This window comes from Ambystoma mexicanum, chromosome 14 (assembly GCF_040938575.1).
Source record: "Ambystoma mexicanum isolate Mex_15411 chromosome 14, UKY_AmexF1_1, whole genome shotgun sequence".
In the NCBI taxonomy this organism is placed as follows: Eukaryota; Metazoa; Chordata; class Amphibia; order Caudata; family Ambystomatidae; genus Ambystoma; species Ambystoma mexicanum.
Window position 1 is genome coordinate 39606439 of NC_090940.1, and position 24785 is coordinate 39631223.

Sequence of the window (24785 nt, forward strand, 5' to 3'; positions counted from 1 at the left end):
AATTGTTGGCGGTCTTCAAGCACTGAAGGCTTTCCAGACACACCTACAAGGAAAGACAGTGCTGATCCTCACAGACAGTACCATGGCCATGAACTACTGAACAAGCAAGGGGGCACTTACTCTCCAGGACTGTCCAAGCTGTCCCACAACATCTGGAAGTGGGCTCTCAAACTCATGTTCCTGTTATCTCAACATGTACCAGGGGAACTCAATCTTCTGGCAGACGGACTCAGCAGAGACTTCCCTCTACCCGAGTATGAATGGCGATTACATGAAGACATAGTCTACAACGTTTTTGCAGAATGGGGTTTCGCAGAGATCGACCTGTTCGCAACTCTGGAGAGCACCCAAGGCCAAGATTACGCCTCCAGGTACCCCCAGGACCGCTCCAAGGGCAACGGCCTCTGGATAACATGGTCAGGGAAATTTGTCTAGGCTCGCCCCCCCGCCCCCCTGTCTCCTCTTCTCAACAAGATAGTGCACAAGATGCACCAGGAACCAGTTACAATGATACTGGTGGGCCCCTTGTGGGCCCGCCAACCCTGGTTCACTCATCTGATGGAGATGTCACTGTCTCCTCCAGTGAAACAGCCCTGCCCGTACATCATGTTGTCACAGGACAGGGGCCGAACGCTGCATCCATGCCCACAGACCCTGAACTTGGCAGCCTGGCTCCTGAGGTCATAGAATTTGGTCATTTGCAACTCCCTCAGAGATGCATGGACATTCTCAGGGAGGCTAGGAAACCGAACACTCGCTACTGCTACTCTAGTAAATGGAAACGGTTCATCACCTGGTGTAGCTCAAAGAGCATCAACCCCGTTGACTGCTCTCCCACACATATTGTTTTATACCTGACTCACCTGCTGGACTCAGGTTTAGTCTTTAATTGTATAAGGTGTCATGGTGGAAAGTTCCAGTTATTAAAGCCTTCATGGAGAGAGTGAAAAGAATTCACCCTCCTATATCTAACCCAGCTCCCGGATGGGACCTGAACATTGTGTTAACCAGGCTAATGGCCTCCCCCTTTGAGCCCATGCATAAAGCGACCCTTAAGGATATCACTCTTAAGACTGCTTTCTTGATAGCGATCACCTCCATGAAGAGAGTGAGTGAACTACAAGCGTTCTCTATCTTAGATCCCTTTGTAACAGTTCACAAAGATAAGGTGGTTCTACGCGCACACCCTAGGTTTGTGCCGAAATTCATTTCAAAGTTTCACGTCAACCAGTCTATAGAACTACCAACGTTCTTTCAAAATCCTTCAAACTTGGGGGAGAAGAGCCTACACACACTCGATCTGTGCAGGGCAGTCATGTTTTATATGGAAAGAACTTGTCCACTAAGAAAGACTAATCAGTTCTTTGTCTCATTGGCGTCAGGAAGAGAAGGAGATGCGGTCTCCAACTCCACTATCTCTACATGGATTGTCCAGTGCATCACTCTTAAGAGAGAACTGCCCTTCAAGCCTAGAGCGCACTCGAGGCACTTGGGCATCCATAGCCTTCATTGCAAATGTTCCTTCCCCTAGTGTTTTATTTGCAAAGCGGCATCCTGGAGTTCTGTACACACATTTACAAAACACTATTGTCTAGATGCCCATTCTAGATCTGATTCCCAGGTGGGACAAGCAGTACTAAGACATCTTTTCACTACAGTTCCTTCTCATAACCCATCTCCAACTCTGGGTACTGCTCGCTAGTCTATACACAGCATGTGATTCTAAGCAAATTAACAAGCATCAGAAGACATGCATTACTTACCGTAAAAGCATTTCTGATGATTGTATCTGCTTAGATTCACATGCGCCCTCCCTGCCTCCCCGCTCGGGGTGGAAGGAACATAGACATCTTACTACTTTCTCTCTTTATGTACTCACTCACTACAGCCTTGGGCTCCCTCATGGCAGAAAAAATGCAATCTGAGGGACCTCGGCGCATGAGGGATTTTGGGTACTACACACGTCACGATGGGGATAGTCTAACAGACACGCCTATGCAGACGTCCCCTTTCGGTCCCCGAAAGACGAGATGCAATACTCCGCGGTTACCACTGGATGTCAGACCATATGGACAGCATGTCAATCTAAGCAGATACAATCATCAGAAATGCTTTTACGGTAAGTAATGCATGTCTTAACTTTACTTTCTCTGGGAAACAGTAGTTTATCCCAGAGAAGGTGTTTAAACCTTGGGATAGCCTCAAAGGCTGCCCTGTGTCACTGCACTGAGGGTGCTGTGACACACATGAAAAGATGATGCCTAAGGAGTTATCTAAAACCCCATAATCAAAGAACACAAGAGTAAAACGCACATCAAAATACATAAGTGGGGAAAAAAGGCTTACACACTCTCCAGGTAAAAAGATCAAGTCCTCAGAAATCCAGCAACGTTGCTGGGGGTCTCTAAGGTGAAGGGAATTAGCACTTTTATGAGAATTCTCCCGAACATGGTTTTACTAAACCTTTAGTTGGAATTCAGAAAACTGTCCTAACAAAGGGCATACCCCCCTGGTGCTGGAAAGAGATCACATCTGGTTTTGCACAATACACACCACACAGAAGGAAGCCTGCACCAGATCCATGGGAAGAGTCTCATACCGCCTTGGATGGAAGCAGAACGCCTGGTGAGGGCAAACACTCTCCAGGGATCCAACAGTGAAGTCAGTAATCATGGGCAATAAGGAATGCTGATGTTTTGGGACTTTGAACTTTGGGTGTAACCAAGAACTTTTAGTGCTCTTTAAGACTTTTTAGTGGAACTTTGTCTTCACCTTGGAAAAGGATTGGTGACCTGGGGAATAGTCATTCCCTCAGGAAATAGTCCCTTGCTTTGCTTCACTGGAACCATAGTCCGCTGTCCAGAAGAAGGGAGCCGTAATTCTGCACCAAGAAGACTCACCATTTTAGTTTAGCTATAAGTTTAGCTATAAGTGTAAGGGAAGGAAATAGGTTTCTGACACAGGACGGTGGACTTTTTATTTTCCCAGACGTCCTGACAGTGTCCGAAGTGTTTTGGTTGAGGCATTGAAATTCCTCTTGGAAGATAGGGAAAGCTTGGGTTTTCTCTTCATTTTCCGAAACAAAAGTTTATAGCCAAAATAATGCCACCTGTGTCCTTCTCTTACTTCAACATCCTTCCAAGAAATATGCACTCCTCTTCCGTATCCTGTATTCCTTACCTTACTCAAGTATGGAAAAAGATGAAAGCAGATGAAACAAAAAAACAGAATACCAAATCTGAGGGTCAAGAAACCTTACCCTTAAAGAAAAAAAAAAGAAAAAGAAAAAAAAAAGGCTAAAGAAGTAAGACCTTCTACTGGACACTGACCAAAATGGCGCGATAATATAGTAAAATCATTCCAAGAATGTGGACGTCCTGCAAAGTCCAGTGTTGCAGTCTCCTCCCAACTATATCAGGGAAAGGACCAAAGAGTCCAATCTTACAACTCAATTCAAATGGGAGCATCCACAGGAGAAAATAAGCTGAAACAAAGGCCTGTACCAACGTAACCGCAAACGTCACAGTAGAGTTGGAAATCTTAGAGCAAAATCGTAAAAACGGTATATGGTAGAACAAAACACTGCTCCCAAGATTAAGTTTAGCATCGCTAAGATCCTGTTTCATGGTTACTTATTTCCGTGGTTGGCTGGGGCGTTGCGTTGAGGGTGTAATTGTATTGTTGCTGCACAGCCACTCTGGAAATGTTTCTGTTCACTGGTGCTCCTTCTCGTAACCGCCATTGCAGCTGCCATTAATGCAGCGCATGTGACTTGATAACCCCACCCTCAGTGGAACCCTAACAATCCTGAACTGATGTAATGTGACTGGAATAACAACTTTGATGAATTAGTGAAAAGGAAGATAGCCTTTGTGTGCTTCTTTCTGAAGCATGTTAGTCTAATGCCCTACATTATTATCCAGATAACTTGTTGAGAAGTCAATTCATGTGTTTTGGATGTAATGGATTGGGTTATTGAATACATTATGTTGAGAAAAGTAGTAACTATTGTTAAAATGTTGTACATAAAATATATTAAACTGTTGTACTCTTACGTGCCGTCCCCTTTCCTCCATACTTTTGGGACATTCCGTCCTGTGGGACGGGACCGGAGCACTTTTTGTAAAAATGCATCAAATTGAAAAATGTGTCCTTCCCTTTTTACGTGTGGTACCGCACACAGCCGTAACCCTGCCCTCCTTAGCTCTGCCCCGCGCATTGCCCTTCAGTCCTTTTCTCTGCGCGGTCGGGGCTGGATGTACTAGCATCACCGAGAAGACCTTTTTTCTTTCCCGTTGTCCTTCTCTCCTGTTTCGGTTCTGCGGTTGCGTAGTCCTCCGTCTATGCTGGAGCATCTGGGATTTGCCACTTGTTCTTCTTGCGAGCGTCGCTTCGCTACGGCGGATCCCCATTCTCTCTGCTTGAGTGTTTGGGACCGGATCACCGTTGGTACTAGTGTTTCTTCTGCGACTCCCTTTCGGTCCGGGCACTTCAACGTCGTCTTCGTAGGTGGAAGAAAATCTTCCAGAAGGTTCCTCCATCGCATTTCCAACTCTTCATTGACGGAAAGAAGAGAGTTCTTTACTTTTCAGAGCACCCCGGCTGGGGGGCTCTTTCCCGGGGTCCTCCAGGTCCGGGAGGGGCTTCAAAAGCTACCTAATAGGCGTACCAGGGTTTTCTCTGAGGGTTTCCGCGAGGGGCCTGCCTAAACCAGATCACGATCCGAGGTTCACCGATCAGGTGCGAATAGCCAGCATAGTCGTGCTGAGGCGTTGGGTACCGGAGTTCGCGCCGAGGTCTCCTTGTCTGGAGCTTCCCCCACAGACACCGGGGTGCACCCTGAGGCCTCTTGATTTTTTCTGTACTGAACCACGGTTCGAGGCCCCTCTCGAGCGAGCTATTAAGACCGTACTCTGTTCCGAGGTGCCTCTTAATGAGGCTAACGTGTGTACCAACAGAACTGAGAGGCATGTAAAGGTCTCGTCTGTGAGGTGGATTCCTCAACTTTCCCGCGCTCGCGGAGGCACCGGTTCTGTTAAGGGGGCACAGGGAGAGGTCGTCGACTGTAACTCCTCTGTTACCAGCGTTGACGAGGTTCCTCCTTTGGAGGATAATTCAAGGGACAGGATGTCCAGTAAACATCCAAGGCCCCATAATACCGGCTCTGCCGAGGATCCTTGTGTCAAGGCTAAAATGTTTCCAATTTGTGGAGTCAACTGCCTCGTTTACACATGTGACACAGTTCTCCTCAGATGTTCACAAAATGGCTGGCGTTCCTGCCTGGTGTACGGTGGCCAGTTTGGATTCTTCCCTCACAACCACGCTATCGTCGACGGGTGCTGGGAACCTTCTTTTTGGTGGACAACCATATCCACCTGACGGTGTGACTCCGCTCCGCCCTTCCTATGACTGCCGTGCTCGGATGCCACTACTACATTTGGTCTCTCTTCCGCCTACATCTGCCCAATTGGTCTATGTAGACCCGGTTGGTGGCAGGCCCTCTTGGCAGCCCTCCTCTCTTTGTGGGGTTATGTTCCTCATGATAGGCCTCTGTACGCTCCGGCGCATAAGGCCTCGGCAGAGGATGCCTTTTTTGGGAAATTTCTTAGTCTAATGAACTCTGATACCATGAGGGAGTACTTTAAGGGCCTCTTTAGGGAAATCTGCCTTCAGACTCCGTTGCCTGCCACGACATTTCCTGTCATTGGACCTGTTGCCCCAGCGGTAGCACCTTCTCTGCCGCCCGGCCCTCCTCCGGCTCTTCCGCCTCTGCCTCCCTTGTTAAAGGTGGAGAAGTCTTCAGCAGAGCGTAATGTCAATCTGACGCCTGTCGCGTCGCAGTCGGGGATCTGGATGCTCTAGACGACCCTTTGGCAGATCAGGACAGTGAGGACTAGCCCCGCTCTGTACGACCATTTCACGACCGGGTACTGGACGTGTCACTCTTTGACATACCAGTGCCTGAGGCACCCGCTGGGCAGGAAGGGGTGCTTTCGGGGCGCTGACCTTATCTCCACAGGAGCGGACTGGCCTGTTCCTTCAGAGGGACATCCTCGCTGCGGCCCGCAAGGTCTGGGATAAACTCCACACCAGGCTGCACATAAAAGAATTGATGCCAGTTAAAGGCTTCACACCTCTGAGGAAGTAGCCTTGGCATCATGCCCGCTTCCATCCTTGACAGTGGTAACGGCTGCCACTCTGCAATCCAAGCCGGCCTCTGCGACTTCTGCAGCTGCAACTCAAGTTCTGTCCAAGGATGGCAAATTGCTTGCGGCAGCGAATATGAAACTCTGTAGAGATTTGGCTAATTTCAAGGAGTTCATTCCTGTTGACAGGTTAGAAGACTTTAAAGGGTGGCTTGTCAGACGCTAGAGTGTTGGCGCAGGATATACTGGCAGTTGCTGAGCATCATGTTGACACCTCGGCTCTTGGCCTCATGCTGGGGGTGGACACCTCTCGTCAGGCTTGACTTCATGCAACAGTTTTCAAAGGAGGTCCAAGATAAAGTTCTGAACCTGCCTTTTGATGGCAAAGAGTTTTCACTCTTCAACGGATGACAAGCTCACTAAGGCGAGCACGCAAACTGCCAATTCTCTGTCACTGCTCATGAAGGCCCCAGTCAAAGGTCAGAGATCTGGGGTCCCTATCTCAATCCTCTTCAGGCTTTAGAGGGTTCTAAGATCGCAGGTCACGCAGGACTCATCCTCCGCCGGGTAACTCCTGCCGGAGGCAGCCACATGGCCGTTTTTTCTCTCGGTAGTCAGCCTCTTCTTCAGGGACAGGTAGTCTCTATGCCGAAAAATCTTCAAAATTTTTTGGCGCTTGCACGAGACTCCGGTGGGAGGAAGAATCTCGTCTCATCTGGAGTCGTGGCAAACCGTCACCGACGACCGGTGGGTTTTGTCTATCGCTCGGGTGGGCTTCCGCTTGCCCCATCCCCACCCTTCAATCCTCCCTTTCAGCAGTCGGGGACACCCTCCCTCAGAGCCGAGGTCCAGAAGCTTCTAGATCTCAGGGCTATAGAACCCTTTCACCTAGTGGAACGAGGGGAGGGCTTCTACTCTCGTCTGTTTACGGTGCCAAAACCCAACCAGGCTGGCGTGCGCTTCATTCTAGACCTTTCCCAGTTCAACATTTCTCTTCCCCAAGAGAAATTCAAGATGATTACGCCCAGCCAAATAAAGTCCTCTCTTCAAAAGGGCGACTGGCTCAGCGTTGTGGACCTTAAGGATGCTTATATGCATAGCCTGATCTGGAGCCTGATCTGCGGTTCTCCTTGAGAGAGGAGCACCATCAGTTTTGAGTGCTCCCTTTTGGTCTCAGCTCTGCGCCGCGTGTCCTCACAAAGATGTCAGTCATTGTGGCATTTTGGAGGGTATTCATGTTTATCCATATTTGGACGACTGACTTCTGTGCAGTCCCTGTCCGGTGAAAGCCTCAAGCAATCTTCAGTCTCTCCTTCAGCTCCTGTTCAGTCTTGGGCTGTCTGTGAACTGGCGGAAATTCTCCATAACGACCTCTCAGGACCTGATATTCCTGGGTTTTCGTTCGCGCACGATCGACTGCAGGGTGTACTTGATGGTGGACCGGATGGCGGATCTGTTAACCACATGTCAAGTCTTCTTTCAGTCGGAGAGCATGTCCGCTTGGTGGTTCGAGGCCTCTGGGCCTCATGGCCTCGTGCATGCTTGCTCTTCCCGTGGCGCGTCTCAAGATGCGACTTACGCAGTTGGCTCTTCGGAGCTCCTGGCTCCAGGCAGTGGATCCGACAACAAAATTATCTCGGTTCCACCCTACATGACAGATCTCCTTTGGTGGTCTTCTTCCAGCAATCTGTCGGTGGGTGCGCCCTTTCAGGAGCCCTCCCCTCAGGTGACGATTACGACTACTCATGCCTTATCGTGTGGGGCGCGACGATGGGGCATCTTCAGGTTTTCGACCTGTGGTCGTCGCTGGACAGACAATTTCACATACATTATCTGGAACTTCTGGCGATTTTCCTGGCGCTCAAAAGCTTTCACGCCAGGGAATGTGAACAAGGTGCTCCGCATCCGCATGGATAATGCGGTATCCATCTTTTACGTCAACAAGCAGGGGGTACCAAGTCACCTCCCCATGTAGATCTAGCCATTCAGATTTGGGAATGGGCCATTCTTCCCAGTGTTTGGCTGTTGACTGTACACATTCCGGGCCAGCTGAATGTAACGGCACTCTCTCAGCCGGCGAGCGGTGGTCAGCTACGAGTGGGAGCTGAACACAGATTTTCTCTGAACTTTTTCGCCATTGGCGCACTCCAGAAGTGGACCTCCTTGCGACGTCATTGAACAGGAAACTTCCTCTTAATGCTTCCAGGAACGGGCTGGAAGCCTCTTCCTTGGGGGATGCTCTCAAGATTCTGTGGCACAACATGAAGGCCTACGTCTTCCCGCCTCTTCCTCTGATTCACCGGGCGCTATTCAAGCTCAGGAACCCGTCGAATTGCACTTTCCTGTTCATAGACCCGTGGTGGCCAGCCAGATTCTGGTTTTCGGAGCTTCAGCATCTGTCAGTCTGCTCATCGATCATGCTTCCGCCGATTCCCGACCTGCTTCACCAGAGCGATCAGAAGTTGTGGCACCTCTCCCCACAATCATTCAGGTTGGCGGTCTGGTGCCTTAGTTCAAATCTTTAGAGAGTTTCAATTTGTCCACGGATAATATGCGCATTATCCAAGCGGCTAGAAAACCTTCGACCAGGTCTCTGTATAGGAGCAAATGGCTCTGTTTCTGTCACTGGTGTTTAGCAAAAAAGCTGGACCCCAGAGAAGCTGCTATCGACGCAGTGCTGTCTTTCATTTCTCATCTGCCAGCTTCAGGCATGCATGTTTTGTCTTGTAGGACTTATTTGTCGGCTTTTGCCACCTACCTGTCCACTGACTCTTGCTCTTTTTCTTTGACAAACCCTATCATTAAAAGGCACTTTGCTGGTCTGTTGGATCTGTATCCACCTGTGCGCATCCCGCATCCTAAGTGGGGTCTGAATGTGGCCCTTACTGCTTTAGGTCATAAACCCTTTGAACCCACGGCTATGGCAGACTTGAAATTCCTTTCATGGAAAATGGCCTTTTTGATTGCGGTAACTTCGACAAGGCGTGTAAGCGAGCTTCAGGCCTTGTCAGTAGAACATCCATTCCTCACCTTTCACAAGGATAAGGTTGTCCTCCGGACCAATCCCTCTTTCCTTCCAAAGGTGGTATCTGATGTTCATCTGAACCAGTCTATTTCCTTAACAGTTTTCTTCCCAGAACCGGCTTCAGATGTCGAGAGGGTTCTTCATAATTTGGATGTAAGGCGAGCCCTTAAGTTTTATTTGGACAGAATATCTAATCTTCAGAGCTCTTCCCAGCTCTTGGTGACCTTCGGAGACCCGAAAGGAAAGCCGGCTTCAAAAGCAACTATCTCCCGATGGATTGCTTCCTGTATCTCTGAAGCGTATTCCGTTCAGGGCCTTCAACCTCCAAAGGGAATTCACGCCCAACTTGTGCGGGGCAAGGCAGCTGCTACTGCCTTCGAAAAATATGTTCATGGGAAACCATTGCCAAGGCAGCCACGTGGGTTTCCCCATCAGCCTTTGTGAAGCATTACTGCTTAGACCTGAGCTCCAGGGCTGATGCTCAGTTCAGGCAAGCTGTTCTTAAAAACCTTTCATTAAAGGAGTTCCATCCACCCGTTATCCTGTAAGGAGTGCTTGGTAATCTCTCAAAAGTATGGAGGAAAGGGGACGGGACATAGGAGTATAATAAAGTTACTCACCATAGTGACTACCGTACTCCCGAGTCCATAGTCCCCTTTCCTCTGTACGCCCGCCAACCGTCCCCTCTAATAAGTATAATCTATTATTGATTAAATGGTCTCAGACCTGGCGATAGAAAAGGACTGATGGCGCGGGGCGGACTTAAGGAGGGCGGGGTTACGGCCGCGTGCGATACCCCGTGTAAAAAAAGGACACATTTTTCAATTTGACGCTTTTTTTACAAAAAGTGCTCCGGTCCCGTCCCACAGTACATAATGTCCCAAAAGTATGGAGGAAAGGGGACTATGGATTTAGGAGTAAGGTAGTCACTACGGTGAGTAACTTTATTATTCTTGGAACATTGCATTAGAGGTGTTCAGGTGGCTTATCAGCATTGACTAGGTTTTTATTAGATGTATTAAGTCTGCAAAGGTGACAAATGAGTCTTGATGATTCGATTTGTCGGTTGCTTTCATATTTGGGTAATTTCTTTTTAACATTGTTATTGTCTATATTGTAAGATTATGTGTTTATGCTGTAGGTTGCATGTAAACAAAATATTTTTTATAAAAAATTAAACCATACAAAATGTTTAGCGTCTCCCCACCGGCCTCCAACAATTCGTATCTTCCACATCATTATGGAACATTGTGTTAATATGATGTGAAATGGGTGTAGATGTGAAGGGGCATTTGGATAGCTTATGTATGTGGGAAAAGTCGGTCATTGCCCGAGATTGTAACCAGCCATGGCAAGTGCTGTAGTTGCTCTTCCTTGTGAGACTTTTCCTCTTCTTTACACATTTTGGCTGAGTTTTCCTTATCGTCCGTAGGTGAGGGCCACAGCGCGAGACCTGTATGACGACCACTTCAAGGCAGTGGAGAGCATGCCTCGGGGTGTGGTGGTGACGTTGAGGAACATTGCCACACAGCTGGAGTCTGCCTGGGAACTCCATACCAACCGCCAGGCAAGTGTGCTGCATGCCTCCTCCGTCCTTGGGTGTTTGACATGCTAATCTTTCCTTTGCTTTCACGCACTATTATCCAGAGAGCATTATAGCTCTTTCACCACTGCCCTGCCGCACTGGTTGTACAAAGAGAACTGATTTTTCTATTGGCTCCCCCAGAATCCACCATGTGCCCATTTACTATTGCCCTTTCCAGAGTAGATGTCCTTGTTCTCATTTACCTTGGTGCTCTCCTTTACAGTGATTGCCTTCTGGACACTTTTCAGTTTCTCTTTTGAGTTACTCGAGAATGTAGTGCTTTATTATTGGCCAGTCCAAATCGCTCTCCCTGTCACCCATACTGTCAGCACATAGTCGTGTTCCTATTAGACACATCCCTATTTCCTTTTAGGTTTTCCATCTTCCTGTGAATATTCACACCTTTTGTCCTGAACTCCTTTTTATCCTGCAGTGCATTGAAGGAGAGAACACCTGGAGAGATCTGATGAAGACTGCTTTAGAGAACCTTATTGTTCTACTGAAGGATGAAAATACCATATCCCCTTATGAAATGTGCAGCAGTGGGCTGGTGCAAGCCCTTCTCACAGCTTTAAACAACGTAAGTGTGCATACCGCTGTTAGGCAGAATTGAATGCAGTACTACAGTTTTCGGTAGCGAGCTGAGCAGCCAGGCTCATCTCAAGATACAAGGATGTTATACAGAGGTCTTACAATCACAGTGGTTCAAGTGGACACTTACACTCACGGTTTCTTGGTAAAACACTTATTAATTTATTAGTCATTTAGAAAACATTCACTAGAAGGAGGCAACTTAATATTATACACAAACACACTTCAGTACTGAACCAATAAGTTTCTGAGTAAATTAGGCTCCCTTGAAATAGGAGCAAAATGGCAATTCAGTTACTTTAAATGGGAGTAAAATGCACAAGTTAATAGAATAGATCACAAATACTTTCTTGGGTAGTGCAAATAGTTCCAGTTCACTAGAGGACTTGATTCAGTTCAATAGGCCTAGGCCAAAGTCAATGGGCTAGTGTCTTGGATAGGAAACAGCAGTTCCATTAGTAAACGGTAAAGTCTTTTCCAAAGTTCTCAGTAGTTTGTACAAAAAAGAATCCTATTTTGGGTCACAAGCTGATTAGGCCTGCAAGTTGGGAAAGTTCCATGAACTTTCACTGCGAGAGATCCGTTCTCTCAATCTGGTTGGTGCAGTACTTTAATATGAAGAAAAGATGCAGCTGAAGACGTTGGTTCCTGGCAGTTCCTGCAGATCTCACTGTTCCTGCGTCTGTCGTGGGCACAAGAGGGAGGACGCTGGGGGACTCCGGCACTGAACGGGATCGTCGTGAAACGCTGACAAAATGGAGTTACTTCAGTTCGAGTAGCTATAGTCAAGCACACAAGCTGGTGTCCTTCCCCCTAGTTAAACCTAACCAGCTCAGAGACTGGTATCCAGGTGGTTTACGAGTTGATTGGTCCCACCAACTCAAAGGAAGAAGTCGTCCTTGAAGGGGCTTCTCTGTCGAGATGAAATTGGCAATTCGGACTTGCACCAGGGCTTCACTGAGCAAACCAACGGTCCAGGAGTTGCAGCAGCCGTCCTCTTCCAGCTAGTCTTCGGTTCTTTGGTTCCAGTGGTCAACTCTGCTTTCCAGTCCAAGAGACTTCGCTTTTAAAGAGTTTTTTCCCATTCATTCCAGCCCAGCTGCCTTTCACCCAGCAGGGTGGCTGTCCTTGCTGGACAGCCAGCCAATCACACCAGAGTTCATTTGGGTCTCCTAGGAGACTAAGCACAGGGAGTTTCGGGCACCTCCCTCACTTCCTGCCCACCCCAGACACTCAGGCGCCAGAGGCGGTCTTCAGTCCTGAAGCCCGCCAAAGGCATAGAAACAAAGGGACCAAACCTGGTTTGGTGCGCAGAGACAAACTCTAGAAGGACCTTTCCAAAAAAAATTGCAAAAAAGAAACTTGACCTGTTTAAACAAAGGGGGTTAAGGCACCATCTTGAAAAACATGGTATCAGGTCCCAGCGCTGATCTCCTCCAGGAGCAGATGAATAGCCCACCTAGTCCCTCAAACCAGTATATCCAACAATCAATTGAACAATTATTGAATTGACCAGAGTGGGGGAAAAGGGGATTTGGAGAAAATAACAAACGGCCAGGATAACACTGGAGTCCTCAACTGCTTGGCACCTTGGAACTCTGGATACCTGCAAATGATATAGCAATAATTAAATTCTAAATTGAAAACTACGTAACCATTTTCAATATGTACTTTCCCAGAACCCTCTGTTACCTGGCAGTCTGTTTCTTTACTTAGAGACTCTTGAAAGAATTAATCTTTATTTTTAAATTGCTTTTGTCTGCTGAATTCTTTGACTTCAAACTCCCCATTAACTATCTGGATACTCAATGTAGTGAAGAATCTTCAGTAATTGAACACTTGAACTTGTATTGAATGCTTTTGAAAACTTGCTGAGGACATCTAATTGACATCTATTAAATCAATTGATTTTTCTGCTAGATTTTTAAATTGCCATTAGTTTGCTGAGTTCACTAGTAGTCCTATTGTCTTGGTATTGGATTTATTTATAAAATTGTAGAACACTTCAATATACATGCGCATTTTTAGAGAACACTGCTGAAATATTTTGTTCGCGCGCACAAGCTACCTTATGTCACTCGCCTCCACAGGATCGCGCAATATTGAAAATCGCTGTCTTCTAATATATAAGCTGCACGCCTCCACAGGATCGCGTTACTCAGATGATCGCTGTCTTCTAATTTCTGATGCTTGTTAATCTGCTTAGAATCACATGCTGTGCACATGGTCCGACATCCAGTGGTAACCGCGGAGTATTGCATCTTGTCTTTTGGGGGACCGAAAGGGGACGTCGGCATAGGCGTGTCTGAAACACTATCCCTATCGTGACGTGTGTAGTACCCAAAATCCCTCACGCGCCGAGGTCCCTCAGATTGTTTTTTTCTGCCCAGATAACTGGTCGCCCTATAGCGGAACTCTTCATGAGACATTGTTTATCTTACCGAATTGTCGGTTTAATCCCCGTTAAGCCAAGAAGGAGCACAAGACTATTAAGTCGCTGCACCAGATTTCCCAAAAACCCTCTTCACAGAGGGGCAGCAATTCTCGGCGGTCCTTTCGAGGACAAGCCCGTGCCGCTCAAAATAATTTCGGCACGGGCAACTTCAACTCAAGTCAACCGGCTGCAAGCCTCACTTACTACCCCTAGAGGGGTCAGAAGTGCGGAAAGAATAGAGGCAGAGGCTCCAATTCCAGAGGTGCGTCAACCTCGGGTCAGAAATGACCACCAAGTTCAGGTCCCCTCCCATGTCTCCCCGGTCGGGGGCGATTAGCATCTTTCCTTAAGGCAAGGGAGGGGATAACTTCAGACCAGTGACTATTAAAGACGGTTGCCCACGGTTACTGAGTGGAATTTGCCCGACGCCCATAGTTCAGACCGCCGAAACATCGACGCCTTTCACCGGAACATCTGCAGATCCTGGTCCAAGCCGTCCCGATTCTTCAGGTAAACAAGGGTATCTATTCAATATACTTCCTTGTACCCAAAAAGGATCTCACCATGCGTCTTGTTCTAGACCTGCGCCCAGCGAACAAGTTCATAAAGCCCCAGAGGTTTCGCATGGTAAGACTGCAAGAGGTGATCCCATTGCTAAAACAAGGGGACTTCATGACAACATTGGATATGAAAGATGCATACTTTCATATTTCAATGCTGCCAGCGCACAGACAATTCCTAAGATTTGTGATTCAGGACAAACACTGCCAGTTCAAGGTACTCCCATTCGGCATAGCCTCGGCGCCAAGGGTGTTTACCAAGGTCCTGGCAGTGGCAGCAGCACACCTGCACAGACTTTCAGTTCCAGTTTACCCTGACCCCGACGATTGGCTCATCATGGGGGACTCGTTCGACGTGTGTTTTTCGAACACCCAAAAGACAGTAGACCTACTGTTCAGCCTGGGATTTTCTTTCAACGAAAAGAAATCCAGCTTAGTCCCCAGCTAAGTAAAACAGTTCCTGGGGGCTCCAATTCGTACGGAAGACGGTCTAGCCTTCCCTTCCAGCGAGAGGGTTCAGAACATGCTCTCTCAACTTCCTCAGTATGTAGCCAGTCGGGAGGCGACGGTACGCAAAGCTATGCTTTTGCTAGGAATGATGGTGTCATGCATATACTTGGTCCCCCACGTGCGGCTGCGCATGCGTCCCATGCAAGAGTGGCTCAACAGCCAGTGGTGTCAGGCCAGCGGACAATGGGAAGATCTGTTAGTTGTCTCGCCAGCCCTCGTTCTCTCTCTGCAGTGGTGGTCGAGGGAGAACCTCTTGAAGGGGAAAACCTTCACCACCCCTGCAGTGGAAGCCACTCTCACGACAGACGCATCTCTCACAGGGTGGGGGCCTCACCTGCTTCAAAAGACAGCGCACGGAGTGTGGTCCCCTCGGGTAGCGTCCAACCATATAAACCTACTGGAGCTACTGGCAGTGTTCAAAGCATTGAAAGCCTTTCAGGAGCAACTGCAAGGGAAGACAGTGCTGGTCTTAACCGACAGCACAACAGCAATGTATTACCTGAACAAACAGGGGGGCACTCACTCTCCAGGGCTATCCAAGCTGTCCCAAAACATCTGGATGTGGGCTCTCAAACACAAGATGTTTCTGATATCCCAACATGTTCCAGGGGAACTCAATCTTCTGGCAGACGTACTCTGCAGAGATTTTCCTCTGCCAGAAGAATACGAATGGCATCTGCACGAAGACATTGTATCCAACGTCTTCGCAGAATGCGGGGTTTCCAGAGATCAATCTGTTCGCTACTCAGGAGATCGCCCAATGCCCAGATTACGCCTCCAGGTACCCCCAGAACCGATCCAAGGGGAATGGTCTCTGGATAACTTGGTCGGGGAAATTTGTTTACACTCCCCCCCCCCCCCCCCCCCACCCCTCCCCCGACTCCCCTTCTGAACAAGATAGTACACAAGATGCACCAGGAACCAGTCACCATGATTCTGGTGGCTTCCATGTGGGCCCGCCAACCCTGGTTTGCGCACCTGATGGAAATGTCCCTCTCCCCACCAGTCAAGCTGCCCTGCCTGTACAACATGTTGTCTCAGGACAGGGGGGAGACTCTGCACCCATGCCCACAAACTCTGAACTTAGCAGCCTGGCTCCTGAGGTCATAGAGTTTGGACATCTGCAACTCCCTCAAAGATGCATGGACGTACTGAGGGAGGTAAGAAAGCCTAACACACGTTATTGCTATGCCAGCAAATGGAAACGTTTTGTCATCTGGTGCAGTTCCAAAGGTGTCAATCGCACCGATTGCTCGCCTTCACACATTGTGTTATATCTAACCCATCTGTTGGACTCTGGGTTAGTCTTCAATTCCTTAAAGGTTCACCTAGCGGCGTTGTCAGCCTACACCACGTCACAGCAAAAGGTGTCAAGGTGGAAAGTACCTGTGATTAAAGCCTTTATGGAAGGGGTTAAAAGAATTTATTCCCCCACTCACCCAGCCCCTGGGTGGGATCTAAATGTAGTTTTAACTAGGCTCATGGGACCCCCTTTTGAGCCTATGCATAAAGCTAGTCTGAAAGACCTGACTTACAAGACAGCCTTTCTAGTAGCTATCACTTCTAATAGAAGAGTTAGCGAACTACAGGCCCTCTCGGTCTTCGACCCCTTTGTTACAGTCCACAAAGATAAGGTAGTTCTGCGCACTCATCCCAGATTTGCGCCGAAATTTATTTCGAAGTTCCATGTGAACCAGTCAATCGAACTACCCACGTTCTTCCAGGGACCTACTAACATGGCCGAAAGAAGCCTTCACACACTAGATGTGTGCAGGGCAGTCATGTTCTACATGGATAGAACCAACCCACTGAAGAAAACTAAACAATTGTTTGTTTCAGTGGCAGCTGGTAGAGAAGGGGACCCTGTCTCTAAATCAGCAATATCAAGGTGGATTGTCAAATGCATCACACTATGTTACACTCTTGCAAAGAGAGAACTGCCCTTCAAGCCTAGAGCACATTCTACTCGAGGCACTGGGGCATCCATAGCATTCATTGCAAATGTTCCCCTAGAGTCCATTTGCAAAGCGGCAACCTGGAGTTCTGTACACACCTTTACAAAACACTATTGCCTAGACACTCATTCTAGGTCTGATTCTCAGGTGGGGCAAGCAGTACTAAGACATCTTTTTTCTGCTGTTCCTTCTCACAACCCACCTCCAACTCCGGGTACTGCTCGCTAGTCTATGCACAGCATGTGATTCTAAGCAGATTAACAAGCATCAGAAGACATGCATTACTTACCGTGAAAGCATTTCTGATGAATGTATCTGCTTAGATTCACATGCGGCCTCCCTGCTAGGGGTGGAAGGAACATAGACTTCTTACTACTTTCTCTCTTCATGTACTCACTCACTATAGCCTTGGGCTCCCTCATGGCAGAAAAAATACAATCGGAGGGACCTCGGCGCGTGAGGGATTTTGGGTACTACACACGTCACGATAGGGATAGTGTTTCAGACACACCTATGCCGACGTCCCCTTTCGGTCCCCCGAAAGACAAGATGCAATACTCCGCGGTTATCACTGGATGTCGGACCATATGCACAGCATGTGAATCTAAGCAGATACAATCATCAGAAATGCTATTACGGTAAGTATTGCATGTCATACAAGCCGCACGCCGCCACAGGATCGCGTTACTCAGATGATCGCTGCCTTCTATTATAATGCGCACACACGTAACCTCGGGCCGCACACCGCCACCTGGTCGCGCAACACCGATGAATCTCCTCAGATACGATGAAGACGAAAACTGTAAAACGCGGATACAAAGAACTTCCTGGGCACGCCGCCCCACGTCACCGGGTCCTTTTCTCAAAAGTGGCCGACACGCGACGTACAAACGAACGCCTTTGCTCTTACTGCAAGCCTCCAAAAGTTGCGCGCACGCTGATGGTCAATATTCAAAGCTGCGCGCACATAAAGGAAACAAACGTTCAAAAGAGCGTTGGAATTAGTTTTTTCCTTTCCAAAAATTATTTACATTGGTTGCACAACAGTCTTAGACTTTTCTTCAATACTTGAATTACATTTTCAAAAACATAACTTGAATCAAATTAAATTATATATGAAAACAGTTTCTCAAACTTGTTTTTTGCATAACTTTAGTCACTTATCTGTATTTTTCAGATGAATTGATATCAAGTATTCTGAGGTTTCTTTAGTTTTCCTTTTGAATTTACTGGAGCTCGGATGCGCTGTGACCATCCATGAATCCATGAACATATCTTGAATGAAAGGCAGTTTAGAACCTTCCCTAAGGTTCTAAACTGCATCACAGTAGTCATCAGCCAATCACTGCTGATCAGGAAGTATTCCACCATCTTGAGCTGGGACAATAGTTGCTGGCTGATATAATGATTAGATTAAGGAAATGTCTTTATGTGCAATTAACCTAATCTATCTACTATAAAAACTTGACAAAGGCTAACGTAATTCCTTCTGTTACCCAGTGACCTGACACATGGCTCCCGCGAATTTTAACTTCCGGTATTCGAGGTCGGGAAAAATCATGGCAGTTCGTTGTAAAACCACTGCCACCAGCCATTTCGATAGGAAAGGGTAGCATTTGACTGCTAAATGAGTTTCTAGACATAGGGGATTCTAGGTAACCCCTCCAGTACTCTATAGGAAGATAGTGTGTGCTGGGTCTAGGAATTTAAAAGACTAGTAAAGTCAATTTAACCTTACATTCTCTGGGAAACAGTAGTTTATCCCAGAGAGGGTATTTAAACATTGTGGAAGTCTAAAAAGACATCCCTGTGTCACTGCACTGAGGGTGCTCTGTGACGCACATAAAGAAGATGATGCCTATGGAGTTGTCTAAAACTCCATAACCAAAAGAAATAAACACAGAAAACAAACAATTAAAAAGTTCAAAGCCCCAAAGTGTAGCAAGAGAGCTGGGGGTTTCTAAGGTAGAGAGGAATTAGCACATTTTGAGAATTCTCCTTAACAACTGCCAAGAAGGGGCAGTAAATAGCATGGGAAAGAGATTTGATGTGCAAGGAGCCCCCTTGTTCTATGTACTGTAAAGCCACCGTGCTAACTATTTAAACCCACCCTATTATATGCAGTGATGCCCCGAGGTGAACTACATCTTTCTTATTTAAGCAGAGAGCACGTCTGACAGAAATGCTGTTTCTCTGGCATGGATTCATATGCTCATGAATATTCCCAGTCAGGCCAGGAATACTCGGTAAAAGAAAAAAGTTTCACTTTCATTTAAAAACGGTCTTTCTTATCTAAACCAATCACTGCACTCTGGTCATACTGCCACCAGCAAATGACTGCCCGCTCCCTAATCCCCTCCTCTGGCAGCCATCTTCACGTTTTTACTGCACGTTTAAATGTTGGGAGTCCTCGAGTTTTGCTCCGTGAGCTAGTCTGTTTTTTCACGCTTTTTTCGAGAAAGTCCTATTTTTGTCAAACAGAGCCCATATGCTTTTCCTCTACATTGGCTAACAAGCGTGGATCCATTTGTCAGTGAATTTCAGCGCCCCTCAAGGGCAAGGATCGTCGAGTGTTCATCGAAAATTCCAGAAGGCCATCAGGCCTACTCCGCATCATGTCGGAAGAGAAGAAAGGGGGAAGCTCCCTTTTCAAGCTCTCTTCCAACTGCGGATTGTGTTTGTAGAGGACAAACCCCTTCAGTGCCTCTACTGTCTCCACCTGGACCACCGAGGAGGAGATTGCGAGATCTGCCTCGGGTTCAGCAAGAGAACCAGGAAAGATCATCACAGTAGACTGGCGTCGTGGCTTAGTGCCAAGGCCACTACCCTGTACCCCAAGCAGGGGTATGCCTCACCCAAGACCCACCGGTCCGAGGAGCGGGCTTCGAACTCCTTTGAGGGCGCCCCATCTGTGGGGGCCCAAGACAAGGCCAAGCACTGCAAGTCAGTTTCCGTTGGGGTTGCTGCGCAAGTGGGTCCCGCAGTGGGCAGGGCGTGTTGAACCTCACCATATGCTTCCATCTCCAGTCATCGATCCAGCTCCTCCTCAAAGAGGAAGTTGGCCAACCCGGCTAAGCTGCGGGAGAAACCGGAGAAGCCTAAGGTGTAAGAGAAGGATACTAGCCTGCCTAAGAAGGTCCAGGCGGCACAGGAAAAATAGTCGTTGACGATCGAGATGGTAGCGGTCGCTCTTTCGAAGGCCATAGAGGCTGACACGGTCAGGGTATCCATGGCTGTGCCCAGTGTGTCCCTGCCCCTCGGGCCTCCACCGAGGGGCATGGAGAGGATACCGGAAAAGAAGATGCCGGAGCTAAGCCCAAATCCGACCCCTCAGGATGCAAAAAGGGGGGGTGGGAGTCCTCGGGATGAGTCGCACTCCAAGGAACAAATATTTTGTCCTCAGACGAGGAAGACCACGGGGGACCATATACATGATCCATGAGGATGTGTAGTACAATGGAAACGCCGACTGAGACAACGGCAGAGACGGGGACGATGGAAACGCCAACTGAGAACAGCAGAGTCGGGGACGATGGAAATGCCAGCGGCACAGGGCCTAGTAGGCCGGCCGAGCCAGCACCAAGAGATGGATTGTTGTACATACTCTCGACCCTGCACAAGTTGGTGTTCAAAGTTCAGAAGAGGATGCCCCCGACCCCTGTGGCCCCAGATCAACCTCCGGCGAAAAAGAGGGAGCGCCACCAAGCACTGCCTCATCAATCTCCGCTTCTCCCCCCTGAGGGACCAGGACACTGGAACGGACTCAGCGACTACGACATCGACACGGCGGGCGGCTCACTGCAACCGAGGGCTTTGTCTCTGGACGAGGTGGGGCCGTTTCATGCCATGGTCGTCCGAGCCTCCATGCTCTTCCAACTAACACCCAAAGAGACCAAAAGGAAGGTTTCCTCTACCAGAGGCGCAAGGCAAAGAGGAAGACCATCACGTTGGTATCCCTCCTGGATGATATTTGGGAGGAGGGCCTGGCACTGGCTAAGTACCCAGCCCCAGCCAAGTGTTGCTCGAGGTAAAATACTGGGTGCCCGAGTCCGCACCTGGGTGCCTACGGTCACAACCGTCACCGGACTCTGTTATCGGCAGCTGCAAGGAAGAGATCTAAACCCTCGTCTTCGTCCTCCATCCGCAAAGGAAAGAAGCTGGACGCCATGGGGAGAAGGAACATCTACTCCGTGGCGTCGACCGTCAAGGCGGTCAACGCACTGGCGATTCTGGCCAGGTACGACGGACAACTCTGGTACAAGACAGCCCAGATTCTGGACTTCCTGCCAGACAAACGGGTAGAGGCGAACTATCTCCTCCAGGTAGGGGAGGTGGCGTTGGACCATGCCATTACAGTGGCCCTGGACATCGCCGACAGATGTGGAACAGTGTCTGTCTCTGGTGTCGAGGCTGGCTGAAGGCCACCAACCTCTGACAGGAGGTCCAGACGAGAGTTCTGAACCTGCCCTTCGCCAGGGGCAACCTCTTTGGGAAAACCGTCGACAAGTCTTTGCAGGCCATCAAGACTGACACGGAGAAGGCTTGTGCTCTGGGCACTCTTCAGCAGCACTGCCCTTCCTTTTGCGCCTCTGGCTGAAAGTCCGGCAGATCGGATGTTCGTACCCCCAACCCTCCTGGTCCACGACCCAGGAGGCCTACAGAGGCCGTTACGAGGCTTTCAGTGGAGGTGGCCAGCGCTGTTGTCGCTCCAGAGGCGGTACCCAGGTGCCGAAGCAGGACCGAACCGGCAAGTATGTCGGGCTCCCACCCATGCACCATGGTGGGCAGTCGGCCAGCGAGTTTTGTCTGCGAGTGTAAGATGATCTCCACTGACAGATGGGTGCTGGACGCTTCGCCCATGGACATACCCTGGAGTTTTAGCAAAACATTTCTGCGGATCCCTCCGCGGGCCCGGCAGGAACAGCACATCCCTCAGCTCCTGCAGGAGGTACATGCCATGCTACGAAAGGGGGCGATCGAGCCAGTTACAATACAACTCCGGGGCTCTGCAGTCTACTCCAGATACTTCTTAGTAAAGAAAAAGACAGGGGGCTGGAGGCCCATTCTAGACATGTGGCGTCTCAGCAAATGCCTCAAGTCCAAAAATTCAGGATGGTCACATTGCAGCACGTGCTCGGCTAACTGGAGGAAGAAGACTTCTCGACGTTGCTGGATCTGGAGAACGCATACTTCCCCGTCCACAGGAAGCATCGGAAGTTCCTGCTCTCTGTAGTCCAGGGAAGACCCTACCAATTCAAGGCCCTCCCTTTTGACCTGAAGTTGGCGCCCAGCGTGTTTGCGAAGTGACTGGCACCAGTGGCTGCCCATCTGTCAACAGGGGATACACATGTACCCGTACCTCGATGACTGGTTCATCCAGGCCAAGTCAAGGGATTTGGCCGTCGGACACAAGGAAAGGAGCGCCCAGCTGCTGATGGGATTCTCCGTGAATTATCCAAAGTCCTGCTTGACTCCAATGCAAAATGCACTGTTCCTGGGAGCCAACCTCAACACGGTCTCCTGCCTGGCATTGCCCTCGGGGGAGAAGGTAGCGGCCTTTCTGGGGAAGGTACAGCGGCTGTTGTCACTGAAGACCGCAACAGTGCAGTCCCTCAAAATGTTGCTCGGCCTGTCGTCGTTGTGCATGGCTAAAGATGCAACCTCTTCAGGAGTTCATTGACACTTGCTGGATACAAGTGTCCTGAGGCTTCACAGACATCCCTCTCGGCGAGGAGTTCCGTAGAACGATAAGGTGGTGGAGCTTCCACTCCATTGCCCGGGGTTCAGGGTTTCAGAGCCCCTCCATACCAGGAGACGGTCACCACAGACACTTCCCTGGAGGGCTGGGGAGCCCACATCAGACGTCTCCACGCCAGGGGCCTGTGGCTGCCTGAAGAGAAGGATATCCACATCAATATCCTGGAGCTGCGGGGCAATGTTCTGGGCCTTCAAGTCATTCCTTAACTTTTCTTTACTTAGTTTTTCTCTTTGTAGGTCCAGCACACACCATTGTATGTGGAGTGCTGGGGGATTACGTAGCCCCTTAACCTACTCTCTGATGTAACATTTGTTTGTTACCCTCACTACGTTAAATGGCTGTTGGCAGTGGTTTAATTTTTCCTAGCATTGTGGTTTTCTAACGCAGGCGGATCCCTCAGCTGCAGTACAGCACCCATGGGTGCCCATTTTCTCAAAATGGCCCCGGTCGTCTTTTTTCGCCATTTTCTGTTTGTGTCTTGCCTTTGGCGGGCTTCAGTCCTGAATCCTGCCTCTGGCTCCAGTGTGTCTGGAAGGACATGATGTGAGGGAGGGTCACGAAACTCCCCTGTCCTTTGTCTCTAGGACTGCCTGAATACAACCAATCCTGATTGACTGGCTGTTTGTTTATTCAGTACAGCCACCCTGGTGTGTGATTAACAGCCTAGGCTGTGCATGAATGGGAGAAACCTGCTTAAAAGGTGAGGGTTTTGGGACTAGAGGCAGAGTCGACCACAGGGAGAGACACCCGACGAAGAAACCGTGAACGAAGCTTGCTGCATCCTCCTGGACCTTTGAATTGCACGGTGAAGTTCTTTTGCTGTGCTGAAACTCCTTTTTCTGATCGACAAGAGATGCTCTGCAAGGGACGACTTCTTCCTTTGGGTTAGTGGGACCAACTAACCCCGAGACGAACTCCACTGGACCATCTTTCCTGATTGGCTATACTTCTTCGCTGCTGCAAGAACCGAGTGCCAGGGGTCGAGAATTTCGTAGTAGAGTGCAATGTCTGAAATCCGTCCAGAAGCTCCCGGAGTCTCCTACGGACCCTGCAGAAGTAGGACGACCATATCTCTTGTCCCCAAACCAGAGTGCAGGACCCAAGGAGTGAAGGAAGCACAACTAATATCAGAGATCCACGGTGGTGCTGTTTACTGAGCGCTGAAACTGCAAAGTGCTGAAGAGCCCGTAGCTGCCGACGACCTCCAAATTGCTGCTGCAGGAGCCCTCCAGACGTCCTCCTTCTTGTACCCATCGACTGAGGCTCAGGGACCCAGGGTCTGCACCGCTGCAACAGGACAGAATCCAGCTGGACCACTCTTCAAACCAGAGCTACTGTTTAGACTTGCTGTACTTACCTCAGTGTCGTGTCATTTTGAGCTGTAATTTTCTCAGTTGAGACTGGCATTGGCTTACCTGATTCCAACTTTGCTTTTCACAGCCTTAACAGCTTGTTACTACAAGTGATTTCTACAAAACGTTCCAAGAAGTGACTCTGCTCCATAGACTGTGCTCCAATTGGCTTTGGCTGTCCTGGCTCCCTGTAGACTGTCACTCATAGGTGGTTGTTAGGGAGAATTCTCAGAAATGTGCTAATTCCCTCCACCGAAACTCACTGTGCTTAGTCTCCTAGGAGATCCAAATGCACTCTGGCGTGATTGGCTGACTGTCCGGCAAGGACAGCCACCCTTCTGGGGGAGTGGCAGCTAGGCTGGAATGAAAGGGAGAAAACTGTTTAAAAGGCGAGTCTCTTGGACTGGAAAGCAGAGTCGACCACTGGGCGAAGGAACCGAAGAAGAACTTGAAGAGGACACCTGCTGCAACTCTTGGACTGTTGGTTTGCCCGTTGAAGCCCTGCTGCTGTGCTGAAAATCCAAATTCGTATCGACAAATAAGCCCTTGCAAGCAGTGTTAGGACAGTTTTTCTGAAGTCCAATTAAGGGCTTAGTAAAACCATTTCAACTGAGGAAGTACAAGACTTCACTCTTAGTATGAGGCTGTACCACCTGAGTTCAGGGTACCGTAGACAGAGCAGCCAGGCTTATCTTAGGAGGGAGAGAGGGCAGTAGACACAGTACAAGTGAAATTGTAATACAAATGATCCAAAGAAACTGAAACACTATGTATTGTAAAAATAAAGGATTTATTTAAATAGAGATAGGCCCAGATAAATCTAGGGGTAAGTAAGTACTAAAACATAAGAAATCACAGTATAAAAACAC

The 24785-nt window shown here is 48.8% G+C and overlaps 1 protein-coding gene across 7 annotated transcripts in view; it reads left to right on the forward strand.

The window, feature by feature from the left end:
- Window positions 1-24785, forward strand: part of HECTD1 (HECT domain E3 ubiquitin protein ligase 1) — a 1011111-nt gene that overhangs the window by 437688 nt on the left and 548638 nt on the right. For all 7 annotated transcript variants that reach the window (XM_069638480.1, XM_069638479.1, XM_069638478.1 and 4 more), the window contains 2 exons: window positions 10604-10738; window positions 11190-11336. In XM_069638480.1, the coding sequence (XP_069494581.1) occupies window positions 10604-10738; window positions 11190-11336 (282 nt within the window). The remainder of the gene's footprint in view (window positions 1-10603; window positions 10739-11189; window positions 11337-24785) is intronic.